This window comes from Eretmochelys imbricata, chromosome 1 (assembly GCF_965152235.1).
Source record: "Eretmochelys imbricata isolate rEreImb1 chromosome 1, rEreImb1.hap1, whole genome shotgun sequence".
Classification (NCBI taxonomy): Eukaryota; Metazoa; Chordata; order Testudines; family Cheloniidae; genus Eretmochelys; species Eretmochelys imbricata.
This window is the reverse complement of record NC_135572.1, coordinates 186,588,880-186,606,904: the sequence shown is the minus strand read 5'-3', so window position 1 is coordinate 186,606,904 and position 18,025 is coordinate 186,588,880. Positions and strand designations below refer to the sequence as shown.

The 18,025-nt window shown below is 45.2% G+C and overlaps 1 protein-coding gene across 5 annotated transcripts; it reads right to left on the bottom strand.

Moving 5' to 3' along the window:
* Nucleotides 1-1,178: 1,178 nt before the first annotated feature.
* Nucleotides 1,179-17,409, bottom strand: TIMMDC1 (translocase of inner mitochondrial membrane domain containing 1). 5 transcript variants are annotated; one of them, XR_013346492.1, is made up of 8 exons: nt 17,217-17,409; nt 14,778-14,943; nt 12,775-12,863; nt 10,892-10,959; nt 9,005-9,083; nt 8,195-8,305; nt 5,543-5,786; nt 2,877-2,978 (listed from the first exon to the last, which is right to left on the bottom strand). XR_013346492.1 is itself a non-coding variant. In XM_077820161.1 (7 exons), the coding sequence occupies exons 1-7, from the start codon at nt 17,324-17,326 to the stop codon at nt 2,834-2,836; spliced, it is 768 nt and encodes a 255-aa protein (XP_077676287.1). In that variant the 5' UTR covers nt 17,327-17,409; the 3' UTR covers nt 1,179-2,833. The 5 variants fall into 5 exon arrangements, 3 of the variants coding, with proteins under 3 accessions (XP_077676287.1, XP_077676298.1, XP_077676313.1); XR_013346493.1 differs by lacking the exon at nt 2,877-2,978 and adding an exon at nt 3,025-5,217; XM_077820161.1 differs by lacking the exon at nt 5,543-5,786 and having other exon boundaries at nt 1,179-2,978.
* Nucleotides 17,410-18,025: the final 616 nt, after the last annotated feature.

Here is an 18,025-nt window from a genome sequence, read left to right as displayed (position 1 = left end):
CTGCCTACCATGTTCAGCTGTTTCAGTGTACAAGAGGCTCTGAGATGGAGGGGGGAGGAGCAAGGGAGCTGCAGGCTCAGGACGGGGTGGGGATTTGGGGGTAAGGAGTGGAGTGGGGGCAGAGCCTGGGGCTGAGTCAGCACCTACGCAAGGAGCCCCATATTAACTTCTGAAGAGCCACATGCGGCTCTGGAGCCACAGGTTGGCCACCCCTGCTCTAGCCAGTTGGCTGCCACAGTACAAAGTATGTGCAAGGTTGGCGAGTTACACCAATGCAATCCTCAACCAAAGGGGCCTGAGGTGGAAAGGGGGCCTGCACCTTAAAGTCCAGTCCTGCAAGGTGTGTGCAGTGCTAATGCCAGCGAGAGCCCAGGGTACTTGGCACGTGCCAGGTCAGCACCAACGGTCACCGGGCAAGAGCCAGTGTGCATGTGTTAACCCCCATTTTGTCAGTATTCCAGGCAGTAAAGGAGCAGGTGGGTCATGCTGGTACGCACAGACTCCATCAGCAGTAACTGATGCCTCTTTGCACAGTCTCAGCAGCAGCCTGAAGGGCTTGTTCCTAATCCCCCTTCAACTCCGAGCCCATGAGCCCTCCACTATAGCATTGACACAGCACAGGTATGCTCAGCACACACACCTCCACCATGAACCTATCTCATAGCTAAAGGCTTGCAGTCTTTGTGCAACATGCCACTTCTTACCACTAGTAAAAATGCTTTTTTAAAAAACACAGTTCAGAACCAACGCCTCATTCCCCATTCTGAGCTGTGACTGAAGCAGTGGCTGGGATTATACAAAATAAGGAAGTACACAGAAACACAGACTGGGCAGGAAATGCATCAAGGAGGGTGTTTCAATTCTGACTTTTGAAAGAGCAAGTGAATCAACTTCTAATACTAAAGCACAGCATTTGACCCTCACTGAGTGAAAAAGCTCTATGAAACTAGCTTTGCTCTGATGTTTTTTCTAGCATGCATTCCACTGTGCACACGTTAATCATCGCTCCCAGAACAGCCATTAAAAGAGGCAGAGAGAGCAATGAGCCATATCAGCATATAGCTCATAACTGAAGTTGTGAAAGTGTGGGGTGCTTACGAGGAATGGGGAAGCAAGAAAGTATGTGAGCATGAAAGAATTAGGCAACTGGTCAAGGCTGAAAAACAATGCAGCATAACTAGAGTGGCAAAAACATGTGTTTGTTGAGGGTCGTGGCAGCATTGTTGATGACATGTACATAGGTGTGGAGGAAAGGTGAGACCAACAATGAAGCAGAGCCATGGCTGTACACATTCCTCCCCTTGAAGGAGCAAGACAAGCCCGCCCCAAAAATGCATTTTTTTCCTTCTATGGAAAAACTAGAGAATAGCTGATAGAGAATATGCTCATTTCTGAAAACCAGTGCCTTATTTAAACAAGTTGTGTGAGGAACTGCGTTTGGGTGGGTGGGACATGCTCTGCTGACTGAGCTGTGCAGATGTTAACAGCAACCTGGAAGTGGAGGAATAACACATTTAGGCAGAATTTAATTACATGGACCTGGCTGAACCCTAAGGAGGGAAGCTACATACCTAGTCCCTGATCCTGTTATGGCTTGTCAACAGGTTCCTGTCTTTAACTTGTTGGAACTTTCTTCCATTACATGGAGCAGGGACGTGCAGCTACGACCTCACAGTTACAGGGATTAACTACTAGCATTTCTAAAAACTGGCTTCAGCTGAGCATGAAGTGGTGAAGGGACACAGAGCCATTTCAACCACAGACTGTTATAATTCAAAGCCAGCCCTAAATTTTCACGACAAAGCTGTTTGCTCTTGCTATGAGAACTGCAGTTGTCAGTCTCAAGAGCCTGAATGGGGCTACGAGACTTAACTCACCTCATCCCTGGCAGTAGTCTTGCTGGTGAGCTCAATTACAATACTGTATGACCAGAGTAAGAAGAGCTTCTAGCAGACAAAACAGTCTAGACACCGTGAGTGGTTATGTCTGTTAAATAGCATTTCCAATAGTTTTCCTCCAAGAGGATCCTGTGATTTGTAACTTAACACAATCACATTATTTTGTTAAAATGTGTCCGTAATGCTAAGCTCTCCTGCCAACGCGCAGTCATCCTTGTTGTAGCCCCCTTCCCCGTCAAGGGAGGGCACCCTGCTTTAGAGGAACCCAAGGTATGTCCATGTCAGGCACTTTCTTTGTGATCCTGACACTCGCAAGCCTCATTTGTAAAACTGAGAACCATTTATTTCCGCAAAAACGCCTAAAGCCTGAGTAGGCCACAGTCACCAAACTCTTCCAACCCGTAGCACCGTTCCTACCGGAGCACCGTTGAGGTACGCTGAAAAAATAGAGTGGAGGGAACTAGCATGGGCATTGCCCGTGCTGCACCTGGGCAGTGGATAGGCAGGACTACAGCAATGTCAGTGCAGCCAGTTTCACCAAAACTGAATTGTTTTCGAATAAGGACAAAAATATTATTACAGGCTTCTTTGGGAGATTGGCAGCTCCTAGACTCAGCTATCATGCCACTCACAACAGTGGCATAAGGATATGCACTCTTGCAGCACTAATGAACCCCCCTTTCTCTGTGTATATTGCATTAAGATGTGGCCCTGGGGCATTCAAGTGTGAAGTAGCCACTAAGAGTACTGTTGCTGCCCTCACACAAAACACAGCTCACCGGTCATTACTCCAGTTGAAGATCTCAAACCCTCCCTCCGTCATGATGCATATCCACAACAACATTGTCCTCAAACTGCTGCTGCCAAAAACAATGGATACAGAAACAGATTCATGCCAGTCTTCCAAGATGCCTTGACTGAAGTCAGAGCTCAGACTAGTTCCTATCTTCCGATGGCAGAGGGTTCTTGGGAAGATTTAACAACTCTTGGATCTTCTCGATGTCTCTCTCCATGGTTCCTTCCTGAGTATTACTGACAATTTCTTCCAAGTCAGCCTCAGTAACATTAAGCCTAGCTTTCCTAAAAGGGGAGAGGGAAGATAAAGTAATTTCAGTTTCTGTACTCTAAGTGTATTATTTGCAGCCCTGGAGTCTAGTTATCTCCTCCTGCTCATTGGTAAAACAAACACCAGCAACCTGAAAGCCCAAATCTTTAGGCTCTGTCTAGTTTTGTCACTATTTGTAACTTTTTATGAGTCACACAAACAGTGTCATTGACAAGAACCAGGCTTATCCCTTTGAACACACTTGTTTCCCAAGCTGCCAGTCAAATGAATGCTCAAACTGAAAATGAACAAAGAATGGTTACTTACCTTACAGTAACCATCATTCTTTGAGATGTTCCACACACCTGGATCCCACTGATGGTGTCCATTGGGCCCCAGCACTGGAGTGTGGAATATTTTCCCTACCAGGGTCACACATGCGCCATGCATGGCCTCAATCCCCCATCCTCCTCAAAGCAGACAAAGGGCAGAGTGACCTCAACTACCACTAACTTCCTTTGCAGCCCAGAATCCTTATTTATAAGCTTCTGAGCTGCAGGAACAGAGGACGGGTCATGGGGTCCAGATGTGCAGAACATCTCAACGAACCATAGTTTCTTAAAAGGTTAAATAACCATCTTTCTTCTTTGCTTTACTGCACATGTTGATCCCGCTTGTGGTGATCAGCTGGCAATCATCTTTCTAGATGGTGAGCTCTAGGAGTTATCTGAAAAGAGATTGCAAAACTGCTCCTCCAAAGTTGGCATCAGATCTTGAAGCAACGAGTAATGAATAATGTTTTGTAAGTGTATGAGCTGAAGACAGAGTAGGAGCTCTATATATGTCCAGTGTGGGAACCTGACTTGGGCATGCTATTGATGCAACTTGTGGTTGTGTGAAGTGAGTTCTGATTTTGATAGAGGGCTCCTCTTATTAATATCATAAACAGTTCTAATACAATCCTATACACATTTTGAAAGTCTTTGTGATAAAATATCCATCCCTTTTGGTTTGTTACCATAAGCAATAACAAGTCTTGAAGTTTTATGAAAAGAGTTAGTTCTTTCTATGTAAAGTAACAGCAATAGTCTCATGTCTAAATGAAGTAATTTAGATCCAGCAGGTGAAGAGTGAGGTTTTGGACAAATGGTAAGTGAATGAATTGATAGATATGAAAATCTGATAGTACTTTTGGAATAAAAGATGGACATGGTCTCAATTACGCTATCCATGTGAAAAACTGTGTATGGAAGATTTATCATTGGGGCTTGTAATCTGCTTGTTCTACAAACTGATGTTTTAGTGATAGACTCCAGCAGCTCAATCTATTTATTTTAACAACGAAAATGTTAAGAGGTGACTTGATTACAGGCTATAAGTATCTATATGGCAAACAAATATTTAATGATGGGCTCTTCAATCTAGCAGAGAAAGATATAACATTATCCAATCGCTGGAAGTTGAAGCTAGACAAATTCAGACTAGAAATAAGGTGTACATTTTTAATGGTTAGAGTAATTAAAAATTGGAACAATTTACCAAGGGTTGCGATGGATTGTCCACCTCTGATCGTTTTTACATCAAGATTGAATATTTTTCTAAAAGCTCTAGGAATTATTTTGGGGCAGCCTGGGCTATACAGGCGGTCCGATCAGATGATCACAATGTCCCATCTGGCTTTAGAATCTATGAATTTATTAACTGTATCAAAATTTCAGACACAATTTAGAAGTGCAAATGGAATTCCCACACATACATTTCCATCTATCATCCTCCATTACATCAAGGATAAAATCTGATCTGGAATCAGCACCTTCAGTGACATATTGTGGATTGCGGATCTGTAAATGGACTTAATCCATGCTTCAAGTGGTCTGAAATGTAATCTGGCAAATGGGGTTACAAATGACCATGAAGCCATATAGCCTAGACATTTGAGGCACATTCTTATTGTTGTTCGAGGGTAAGGCTGGAAGTGGATAATCAGATTTATTATCTGAAATCTGTCCAATGAGAGGAATGCTCTTGTTGTTATTGAGTCTAAGAGAACTCTGTAGACTGGGACACAATCAGAGTTGACTTTTTCAAGTTGATCCTCAAACTCAGAGATGAAAATAAATGAATCCGTTTCTTTTCTGCCACTATGACCAGTACTTATGACATCCCCCTACAAGCCAGTCATCTATGTAAGGGTAAATGTGCAATCCTTGTTTGCGCAGATGGGCTGCTATTATTGAGAGGCACTTTGTAAACACCCTTATGGCTGCTGAAATTCTGAAAGAGAGTACTCTGAATTAGTAATGACTCTTTGGACCCATAAAGGTATAGGGCAGTAATATTCAATTGCATTTTCTGGTGGACTGGATAATCCAGTGTCCAAAACTTGGCAGGCCAAAAGGTGCCACTACTTCACCTGGACAGCAGGGATTGGCAACCTATGGCATCTGTGCCAAACATGGCACACTGGCTGATTCTGAATGGCATGCAGGCTGCTAGTCCAAACAGGGGCACATTCTGGGATGCACATTAGTTTATCTTCCCCACTGTTTACTATTATGCCATGTACAGGTGAAGTCTGTTTAGACAAATTTGAACTCACCAAAAATCCTGAATGTCCAAATGAGCAATGCGTCTGACAAGCTCATTTTGGGTAATCCTTGCAGATTAGTCCAAGATCCTTGACCATCGCATCAAATCTGATGTCTCTGTGCCTGACCCACTGATTAATTATAGAAGATGATAGTGGAACTGACTCTTTTTTCTGATATCTGAATCTCTTTCTGAATGGTCTGGAAGGCCTCAGGTACTGAGAATATGGCGACAACGACTAGGTGTTTCTGTATCTAAAGAATGATGAGTGGTGGTGAAACTGTTGTTTTTTTAAACACTTGAGTATATAAACACAATGAACTGAGCATGGAACTCAAATCTTTTAATGCATACAGAGACTCATCAATCTTAGTACTAAATAGAGTCTTGCCCTCAAATGGTAAATCTTCAACTGTTGCTTGTACCTCTCTTGGTAAACCTGAAGATAACCAAGAGGAATGCCCCATCACAATACCTGTAGTCAACAAACATCTAATCAGCAGCATGTAATGCCTCTTGAAGAGAGGTTTTAGCAAGCAGTTGACCCTTTTCACAAATAGCCTTGAATTAGTATCTAAACTCTGTCCTTAAAATCTGGCCATCTAGCCCATTACAAGTAACCATATTTGGATAGCACGGCTTGACAATTTGCTACCCTGACCTGTACGGAGGCTGAAGAGTAGACTTTCTTCCCAAAGAGATCCAGTCTCTTTCTCCTCAGGAGTAATCTTTCCTGATTGTTAAATCCCTTACTGGCAGCAGCAATAACCAATGTGATTGAGTTGGATGAATATAAGCATACCCAAAACCCTTGGATGGTACCTAGTATCTAAGACCAGTGCATTCTGAAGTAGCTGAAATTGAAGCAGGGGTAGCATAAAGGTCTTTTGCCACATCCAGTATCTTTTCAGGGGATAGGGAGACAGGGCTCAGTGGCAAGAAACTAATTTACAGTCAGAGCCACTCAGCCCTCAAGACAGGAGGATCCCCAACTGCTCCAGTAGATAATTTCTCAGTTCCTTTTGTCTTCTTAACTGTTCCTGTATTAGGTGTTGTATCTCTGGTGACAGGAGCACTGGAGGGATGAGTTATGCAAGAAGCCGCCTCTGTACCAGATCCGTGATTTAGTCCAACATGGTTCTCATGGACTTTTCCATAAGAAAAAGCTTCTATCTGCCTTGCCTCTCCTGTGTTTGTTTCTTGAAGAACTTGCAAACTGCACACTTAGCGAGGGTATGTTCCTCGCAGCAAAAGGGTCTGTTGTGGGTGTCAGTCAGAGGAATAATCCCTCACAGGAGGGCATAGCTTGAAACGAGGAGATCTGGGCTCTGCCATAAACTACGGTGTTTGCTCTCTTTTTTTCCCCCTCTCCTAATCTAAGCTAAATGAAACAGTAACGAGAACACTAACTACTAACTATAAACAAATTAACTATCTGCTTAATTACAAAGTAACAGGAGCACTACAGAGGGACACTATATTGTTCTGACTCACTACCTGAGGCAGTTGGAAAGAGCTGAGTGGCAGTTGAGGTCACTCTGCCCTTTACGCCCTCTGGAATGCAGAGGGGAGGGCAGCGCGGGCATGCGAGACTCCTGCGGGACAGGAGACTCCTGCGGGACACTGCAAGGGACACCGTTCCAAACTCCTGTGCTGAGGCACAATGGGACACCGTAAGTGGGTTTTGCATGTGCAGTGATTCTGAGAAGAAAGGACAATTTAGGAAATAGAGTGAGACAGACGGTTTTCCAGCTACTCGAGGAATGGAGTGGTGAAAGCACATCGGCTTCAAGCATTTAAAATGGATCAGGACAAAGCAGTGGAAAATGTATTATAGGGAACAATCCTGCACAAGTTACTGGAGGCAGATGGAATAGAAGACCTAATAAGCTCTCTTCCATCTTTAGGGGTATTTTTTAATATAATAAATATATACACTGTTCAGTTTTCAAGAGCTTTAGGGGAGGCCTTCCTTCCCAAAGACTTCTGGCATCCCTTTTCCAATAAAGAGAAATGTAAAGCTACATGAGAATAATTTTGACCCTGTTTGACTCCCCTCGACCCCAGCCGGCAAATTGTAATAAAAGACTCAGTAAAGTCCAAACATTCTTTAAAATACATTAAAATCTCCTGTTTACTTTTCCAGCCACATGAGATAGGCGAAGGGATAGCTCAGTGGTTTGAGCACTGGCCTGCTAAACCCAGGGTTGTGAGTTCAATCCTTGAGGGGGCCATTTGAGATCTGGGACAAAAATTGGGGATTGGCCCTGCTTTGAGCAGGGGGTTGGACTAGATGACCTTCTGAGGTCCCTTCCAACCCTGATATTCTATGATCTATGTTGGGAGAGTTTTGAGGGGAGGCAAGCTACAAATTCAAACAACTGTATTACAAAATAAGCAAATTACAGCATTGACTGGAATGACTTCCACTGGACAATAAATGGTGCAATCTGAGGCTCGGAAGACCAGATCAGTGGTTCTTAGACTGATCCCTAAAACAACCTGAGAATCAAACAGTGAGGAACTGGGGCTGGAAGCAGAAATGGACCATCCAATGATCTCTTTTACAAATTGGTTTGCCAAATGAAAAAGTTGAAACTACAGCCATCTCTGATCAGTGATACAGATTCACTAATTTAGATAGTGCAACACTGTTTCTTACCACTCTGCTAACTTCTGTTCATGCAGCAATCTTCTCTCACGTGTTCTTTTCTCCTGTATGGTCTCACCAGCGAGCTTCTGCACTGCCAATAACAGCCCTCCTGCAGGGATGCTGAGATGTGGAGGAGAAAGTTACAGATAAGCCACTAGAAGACACAAATAGTGATAAATTACTGGCAATAAGGAAGGAGTATGTGGGAAGGAGGGCAATCACGTGGTCAGTGATGCATAACCTCCTTCAATATTCAGACCTGCCTTTTCACTAAGCTGGGACAACCACTGCATGAAGCTCAACACCTCACACAGCTATTAAGGAAACACAATACCCCTGCTACAACTTTCTGATGTGCTTTGTAAGCACTCATTAAGCCTCTTATCAGACAAGGTAGGTCAGTAATATTAAAATTTTACAGCTGGGAAAACAGGCACAGAGAAGCTAAGTGATTTGCACAAGGGCATACAGGAAGTCAGTGGTTTTTCTGTTTTAATGCTAATCAGCATCTTCAATGGCCATATAAGGAGCAGGCACTGATCAACCCTAAGGAGAGAGGGAAATCTCCATGTATCCAGCCATCACTGGAAGAAAAATGAAGTGCAAAGTACGGAAAAATTGGATGGGGACTTTTGGAGACAGAAATCATCATGGTACACAAAGGGATGCAGAAAATCCAGCAGGGTGCTGAGGGTATGGGAAGTCTGCTGTAGCCCCTCCTCAGATCAAGGCTTGACTTGGGAGGTCATCATCCAACATACACTAGCTAAAGACTGCAATTCTGACCCTGGTCATTGATTTGGTATGTGTGCAGCTTACCCAAATGCTGCTCCAAAGACACTGCCAGCTGCCATTCTGCTCAGGCCCAAATGCACTCTGAACAGGCCCCCTGTAAAGGCTAAAACACACAAGCCACAGACATGAGCCTCTAAGGCAGAGGTGGGCAAACTACGGCCCACGGGACCGTCTTGCCCAGCCCCTGAGCTCCTGGCTGGGAAGGCTAGCCCCCAGCCCCTCCCCCGCATCCTCAGCACGCCGCCAGCGCTCTGGCCCATCGCTCCGGCCCATTGCTCCTGCCGGGCAGCGTGGATGGCTCTGACCAGGTGGTGGGGCTGCGAGCTCCTGCCGCTCTGAGCAGCATGTTAAGTGGGCGGGGAGCGGGGGGACTGGATAATGGGCAGGGGGTTCCAGGGGTCAGTCAGGAACGGGGGGGGTTGGATAGGCATGGGAGTCCCAGGGGGCCTGTCAGGGGGCGGGGGTGTAGATAGGGGTTGGGGCAGTCAGGGGACAGGGAGCAAGAGGGGTTGGATAGGGGGCGGAGGTTCTGGGGGGGGAGGGTCAGGGGACGGGGAGGGTTGGATAGGCATGGGAGTCCTGGGGGGCCCTGTCTGGGGGCAGGGGTGTGGATAGGGGTCAGGGCAGTCAGGGGACAGGGAGCAAGGGGGGTTGGATAGTGGATGGGGTTCTAGGGGGGCAGTCAGGAGATAAGGAGTGGGGGGGGTTGGATGGGTTGGGGATTCTGAGGGGGGAAGAAGTGGGAGGGGGCAGATAGAGGGCGGGGGGACAGGCCATTTGGGGAGGCACAGCCTTCCCTACCCTGCCCTCCATAGAGTTTCACAACCCCGATGTGGCCCTTGGGCCAAAAACTTTGCCTATCCCTGCTCTAAGGAGTCCTAGCACCACACACAGACTGAGGGAACTGCTCTGTCACTTCCACCTCCGACCCCCTGAATGACAAAAGCCAGTCTCAAGAGAGCAGAAACCAAATACTGAGCCAGCAGTGGCTCAGCCAATCTCTGAGGGGCCTGAACATGTGTGACAGTCTGTACTCTATTACATACAATGCTCTATGTTCACCACTTTTAGGACAATGTCACAATATGGAGTCACGTGACTCAGTAAAGCTGCTTCACTCCCAACAGTCACATTTTGGCCCCGGTTGCCATATTTCCAATTCAGATTGGAAGGGAAGATGGGAGTGGCAACCTAATAGGTCTTTTTTTAATCTGTATCTTCTCTGACACGAAACACAGCACAAAATTTCTTCCAAAAGATTCCCAAAGAGCTGTAAGGACTAAATGTTTGGGGAGCACTACCAGCCCACCCACTACTGAAATGGAGCTACCTCTGACGGAGCAAAGCAGTTGTTCAACAACAACCAGTAATACTACCTAACAGTTTAAAACAGGAAGTGAGGGAAAATATATCCAATTGGAACCGCACTATATGCCTGTATAAAAATAACAGAGAAAAGACCCTGTTTTATATCTAGAGCAAACTCAAAAATCATCTTTCCCATGGACACATTTGTAAGCACCAGCATTAAGCTGTTATGAAGAGAAGGAAGAAATATGCATACCCCCTCATTGATGGATTCCTAATGCTCATTTCTCATTTTTTGAGAATGAGATGGTATACGCTGTTCTGCTGCACTTATACCACCCAAGTACCTTTCACTCAAAAAGGCCAACAAACTTTCAAACATTAAGGAAGCCTTGCAACTCTCTGGCGTGTTAGGAAAGTTTTATCACCCCTGTATTAGGAATGGGAAACAGGCACAGATGGCTAAATAATTAACCAAGGTCATAAAGAGAGTCAGTGGCAGCAGAGGAAAGACAAGCCAGGAGTCCTGACTCCCACTGACTCAAATCAAAGATAGTATCTCCTCATTCAAACAGAGCAGAATATAAAATAAAGTAGTCTCACCTCCTGCGGCAGCGAAGTGACTGAAGGCTGTTTTATTGCGGTACACGGACAGACCAGTGCTCACTGTGCTGCAAGCGTGGAGCACAGAGAGAGTCAGGAGGCAGACATGAACAAAGAGCACACTTGACAATACAGCCGTATGGAACCCAAATCAGAGAAGATTTCACTAAAGAATGGGGAGCTAAGCAGTCAGCCCACACCATCCTCCCTACAGCCCATCTGTCTGGGACACACACAGCAGCCACTAATGCGTTGACTTCAATCATCTTATCTCATGCTGCAGTGCAGCAGGATGTGGAGGAGCAAGAACTCCAAGGTTTTTTATGTAATTTTTTTAAAGCAACATTTCCAAGCATAAATTAAAACCCTATGAAGTCTGCAAGCAGGTTAGACCCAAAAGTGAACCTACCAATCATGACAGCATACCATGAACATTTTGTGGGAGCCACAAGCGTGGCTGGTCAACTCCTAAAGCACAGCCTATGTCTCAAACTACTGAGTGAGGATAAATCCATCAACTGTGGGTTATTGGGTTATTCTTGTTTGTTTGGGGTTTTTTTTGGGGGGGTGGGGGGGTTAGGGAATTACTGGTCAAGCTTATGATTAGTGGAAAGGAGGAATGCAGCAGAAATTCTGTATTTGGCTTTTAGGAAGGCATTTCATTATCTCAAAAACTTACTCCCAAAATGACTATAAAATGGTTTGCACATGGACACTGTCAGCCATGTAGGTTGAATACTGGCTATAGAATAAAAATCCAAGGGGGCAATGAAAAAGAGCAATGTCTCAAGCTGTGAGGAAGATGTCTGGAGACAGCTGTGGGGAAACCACAAGGACGTGTGCTAGGTCCAGTATTTAAAGTTCCAGAAGAAGGCGTAAACAGCACACCAATTAAATCTGAAAAGGGTACTGAACTGTGAGGAACTGCAAACACCAGTGAGGTGGGTCTTTCAATCTTTCCTGATGAAACTGTTCCACTTTGCATAAAATAATTAAATACTCACTGGACTGAAGAATGACTCTATAGGCCACTGGTTAGGGCACTCACCTGGGATGGGGGAGAGTCAAGTTCAAGTTCCTGCTCCGATGAATATTTCAGTATTTCATGCTAAATGGAACAGCTTCATCAGAAACAAGGTTCAAACAAGGTCCCCCTCTGCCTGCGAGGAGCAGGAACTTACTGCAGATCTCCCACCTCCTAGGTGAGTGACCTAAGCATGAGGCTTCAGGGCTAAAAGGGATGACAACACCACCACCACCACCTCCTCCATTTTTGAGAGAAAGCATTGACCTGGCTGAAACACCTAAATCCAGGAAACTGGATTTCCTGTGAATTTAGGATTCAGCTGTGAACCCCGAGTGGAGAAAGACCTCTTCCTCCAGTCCAAAGTCAGGTGCTTCAGCCCCTGAGAGGGGTGGGACTTAGGCCACACCTCTCTCCTCAGCATTTCCTATTGGCTATCTTAGGCAACAATCCATTCAGCTTGCTGGCTTTTGTAGATATCTTTTTTAGGCACCTATCTCTCCCCATGCACTGGGCAAAGAGCTTGGGGGCCTAACTTGCAGTTGTGCATTCCACTAGGTGGCAGAACATCTAAATTTAGGCATTGCAATCCTGAACCCACGTCTCCTTTATGGATTTAGCCCCAAAAGAGAAACCAACCACTCTGTTTTTATCTTCCACGCTCAGTGAAAAGTCAAAAGAAAACTAAGAGTATTAATGGTGAAAAATAAATTACATTTGTTTTAAAAAGCTTTTTTAAAATATGTTTTTCAACCTGACAAAGACCTTTTAATACTTATAGCTGTTATTTTCACCTAAACAAATCTCTGCAGGTTCTTATCCTGATGTTTCCCCATAAACACAGGTATGAAAAACTTACTTGAATATTGCCACAAAAGTAGCAATTCTCCAGCTCCAGCGCCAGCCGTAACGGATGAATCCCCTGACTGCAGCACGATGTGCAGATTGCTATGGGGAGAATGAGAGATGGTTAGATGATCAGACGATGATACTTGAGACGCTGGCTAGTCCATTAAGATTACCCATCTTGATAGTACTCAAACTGATGGAATTGATACATTGGTTCCATCTTAAGGGGAAACAGCCCCCATTTATCTCAGCCATTCAACAGGAAAACTGAGAATGAATGTAAATGTGTAATTCCAATTGGTATTTCCAATCCTAGAGCTGAAGGCAGCCATCTTTCAGAAAAGTAATGTCTTTTATGACACTGGCAGTGCAGAAACCTATTGGGACAGAAACTTTAAACTAGTTTCTAACTGATTTTAACTATGGGTAAATAGTCTTTAAATAACTGAATGATAACCATTTGGCTTAAACATTAAGAAGGACCCTCAAGCACTGTAGTTTAGGCCTAACATTTAAGCTTTGAAAATAAATAAGGTTTTACAAGATGTAATATTAATAGAAATCTCATGAAATTTTAAAACATTTCAATTAAGATTGCTTAAATCCAACACCTTCTTTTGAGTGCTTCCAACCCAAATGCTGGTGCAAACATATAACAGCCTGAAACAGACTAGAAACAGAGAGAGAAACTGGCTGCTCTAGTTTTTTTGTGGAAGCTCATCAAAACGCCAAAACTAAATAAATACTATAAATGATTAAAAGTATTTTTAAAGTCATTTCTATTTTAATATCCAAATTACTAACATAGGTAAGATTTTAAAAAAGAGTCCTTTTAAAGACATGATCCAGTGAAATATAAAATATTCTTTTTTGCAGCTGGATGTAATAACAGAATAAAATTACAATTATTCAAGTTTTAAATAAAACAAAAAACGCTGACAAGGAAAGAAGCAGCTACCAATCTGACAGCCTCATGATGCAGATTAGAAGAGAACATGGTTGCCATTAAAACACACTGGAAATTAGAGACTCAACATTTTTGAAAGCCATTTTTTGAAATAATAGAATTTGCCTAATTTAATAGCTTAAATATAACTTTGAGTACATAAGTATGCAGAATGTGAGCATAACTCAACACTTAATTGAGGTACATAATTACCACAGATGGTTACACAAATTATATATTTATGAATATAAATCAAAGAGTTTGGTAGTTTTCGAATGCAATCACAGTAACCGTGCATGAAAATTACGTAGGTAATTACACTCACATTTTGCGCACTTACCTGTAATAAAAATATCTTGCCCTTTAAATTTGACTGCCAATGGGAACTGAATTCTCTGTTGTACACTAGACCTCCAAATGAGAAGTACCGTACAATGCTATAACTCTACAATGGCAGCAGCCAGTAAGTGACACAGCAGCCCAATTTGTTAAATTTGCAACCACAAGCAGTGCCAATCTAAAAATTCATATTTAAGTACGGATGTTTTTCTTTCAAGTTTTAACATTTTGGTCTAGCACAACAGGTCAACCTGTCTCCTAAAATAGTTGGCCTGATTAACAGCCAGCATCTACAGCAGGGGTGGGCAAACTATGGCCCACGGGCCAGATCTAACCCCTCAGGGCTTTGGATCCGGCCCACGGGATTGCCACTCCCGTGGTGCCGCTGGGCTAAGGCAGGCTCCCTGCCTGCCCTGCCTCCGTGCCACTCCCGGAAGCGGCCGGCACCACGTCCTTGCGGCCCAGAGGAGTGGGGTGGGCAGAGGGCTCCGTGTGCTGCCCTCGCCTGCAGGCACCGACCCCGCAGCTCCCATGTTTAAAGTAAGTCTCAACCAGCCCCACCTTAAAGTTCATTAACCTTAGGTGTGAGTTCTGCACATAAGCCTCTCCTGACCCAACCATTGGCCAGATATGGGAGATGCAGTTCATTACAGGCTCTTTGCTGCAGAAAACAGGCTCTACAAAAAAGGAGCAGTTTTGGTGCCAATATGCATGATTTTGGTCCATACCACAGCATCCAGACGGTTCTGAAAAATCTCCGCTTGGCTCCGCTCAATATATTGTGTCTTCGCATGGTGAAAAGCTGGCAAACCTCCATACGCCCAGCCAATGACAGCCCCTGAAAATGTAGCTTTGATAATGTTGAGAGTTTCTTCTGGGTACTGCTGTAGTTCACTAGCACAAAGAAACAATGTTACTGGGAGATTTAGCATTTGGGAGCACTGCTATCCTAACAAGAGTCATTCCTGCTAAAACGTATCACACGTAGCATTATTTCAGACACTACTCTTCAAATTATTGCATTTAGAGATTAAACTCATAATCTGCCATCAATATTAAGCAAACAGGTAACATTATATTTTTTTAAATCCTTCTTGGACAGGACCGGACAGCTAAAGTGAATGGGACAGAGAGTCTTTCATCTTTTGTTCACAGGTTCTGATGTAGTCAAGATCAGTAGTGTCCAAAAATGGCTGTTTGGAGGTCTATGTGAAATGAATTGGTGGGTCTCAGGGTATTTAAAAAACCCACACCCCTAACAAACGTCTCTCAGGGGAAGTCTCAGCAAAAAGGCCAAGGACTGAGTGAACCCCGGAGACTGTGCTTTCTCACACCTAGAAGTGACCTCTCCTAGGCAGGGTTTAGACATTTTGGCAGGACTGAGTGGAATGAATTTATATTTGTCATTTTTCAGTTGGGGGAGCAAAAAAATAAATCAATCTGACATTTAAAAAAAATTACTCCCCAATATTCTTGCATGCTCAACCAAACAATAACCAAAGAAACTTTGCTTAAACTTAAGAAAGCCCCAAACCCAAATCTTTGGGCTGAGACCAAGACTGGATTGATTTATCCTAAATGAAAATGTGTTACATTATGTGAATCTGAAAACATGGTATCACCTTTACAACCATTTTGCAGCCTTCTCTCTGGTGGCCACCTATATGAATTCTTCCATAATACATTAATTCATTAAATGTTGGGAAATGTTTTGAGATAGCTGAGTGAAATGTATTATAAACTACAATTACATTATAATCACAAACGAAGGTCTCAGTTCTGTAAACTGCTCCATGTGGGCAAATCCGTGCACTTGCCTAGAACTCCACTGAAACGAACAAGACTTGGGGTAGGGTCTTGCCTGCACAGACCTATTTGCAGGACAAACAAAATGGCAATACAAAATATCACAAAGGTAGTAGTTGCCAGCTATCATGATTTTATTGTGAGTCTTGTGATATTGGGTGTTATTCTTAAAGCCCCAGTTCCTCGAGTCAGGTGATCACAGGAGAATCTCAGTTTTTGTTTTTAAAAGGTATGTTTCTAACCCTCCACGTTGTGGAGACAAGGTCAAAAACATGACTCAAATGCTCCCCAAGAGCTCAGAATCCAGAGCAAATTAAATGGTGTTTAAATCAATCTCATGATTTTCCAGTGCTTGCGGTTGGCATAGCAGTATAGGCCATGCTCACCCGAGAGGAACATGATCAGTACTCGCAGGTTGCTAATGTTGTTTCCCGGCCTGATGGAAACAGTGCTATTTTCCCTTATAACTGTGTTATGTTATGTACTAGGTGTGAATTTCTGTGTGTGCAGGTCAGCCTGGGTGTACATCCACGTGGCTGTGAATGATTCACCAACGGGTGTTGCACCAGGAAAAGGTGTGAATGGCTGTGCAGGATAAGTGCTGGAATGAGGAGGCCACATAACCACAGAAGCATGTGATGGATAGATAGATAATCACAGCAGAATGCATGTGTGTGTGGGATGGGGGCGGGGGGAGAATAAAGAGAGAGAACAGACAGATGAATAGAACCGATAATCTAACGGGACTGTGTGTGTGTCAAGGGGGGGAATGGACAGACAAGACACTCACAGCAGAGTGTGTGTGTATAGGATGGATAGATGGGAGGGGCGCATGTATGAATACACAGATGTGTGTGTGGTGGGGGACGGATGGAATAAATGGAAAACCATAGCTGAGGGGGGGCATGTATGGATGGATGGATAGATAGATGGATGTGTGTGGGAGATGGATGGATAGGAGGGAATGGGTGGACGAATGGACAGATAAGCGCAGCAGTGTGCGCATGCGTGTGGGAGGGATGGACAGACAGACACAGACAATCACAGCAAGGTGTGTGTGGGGGGGTGTCTGTGTTAGAGGGACACAGATAACCACAGTGGGGGGAGAGGGACAGGACAACCACAGCAGTGTGTGGGTGCAAAGAGACAAGAGGAGGGGACAGATAACCACCGCAGACCGTGTGCATGTGTCGGGCGGGGGGAACACACACACACACACACACACACACACACACACACACACACAAGCACAGCAATGTGGGGGTGGGGGAGGGAGGAAGGGGCGCGCGGGCGCGCACACACGGGGAGGAGGGCGGGCTGCCCTGGCCGTGTCCTTGCAGGCCCAGCCCGGCGTTACTCACTCGCGGTGCCAGAGCTCCCGCAGCCGCTCCCAGCCCGTGCCCGGGGGCTGCGCGGTGCCCAAGTGCCGGGGCGCCGAGCCCAGCGCCCGGCCGCTCTCGGGGGCTGCCATGTCCGGCTGCTGCCGCGGGAACCGCGGGCGGGCTCCAGCCTCCGCTGCCGGACGCCTGGGTTCCCCCGCCTCACCCGGCGGCAAGAGCGGCCCCGGCTCGGCCCCGCCCCGCCCCCTGCCGCCCGGGAGGGGCAGCGCAAGCAGCGGCCCTCAGCGGCCCCGCCGGGGACAGCCCGGCCCCGCACCTCACCGGCCCAGGGGTCGGGTGGCACCGCTGCTGCCCCCCGCGCCGCTGCCCGAGCCGCCCTGTCTGCCCGCTCATGGGGCGGGAGCCGGGCCCTGCCGCCAACGCGCCGCACCAGAGCCCCCCTAGGGGCTTTCCAAAGTCACGGACCACGCCCTAGACAGTAGCGGGGCAATCTACTCCTGGGCAATGATTTGATGAATTTTAATTTTTGTTGGTTTTCAGACGATCCCAAAACAGATTTCTACTGATCTGTTCATTATTCAAAAGTACTGAACACGTTATGCCGCTGTATGTCCACCTATAGGCTAATGGTGAACTGCTCACTTCTGCAGTTTATGGTGTCTGATTGCTCATCTAACTTGTACAGTCTTGTTTCAGCTTTTTGATTGCCTGACTTGTGAATTTTATAGGGGAGGAAGAAAAACAAAAATATTTAATGGAAAGACATTAGGGTGACTAGATAGCAAGTGTGAAAAATCGGGACGGGGTGGGGGCTAATAGGCACTTATGTA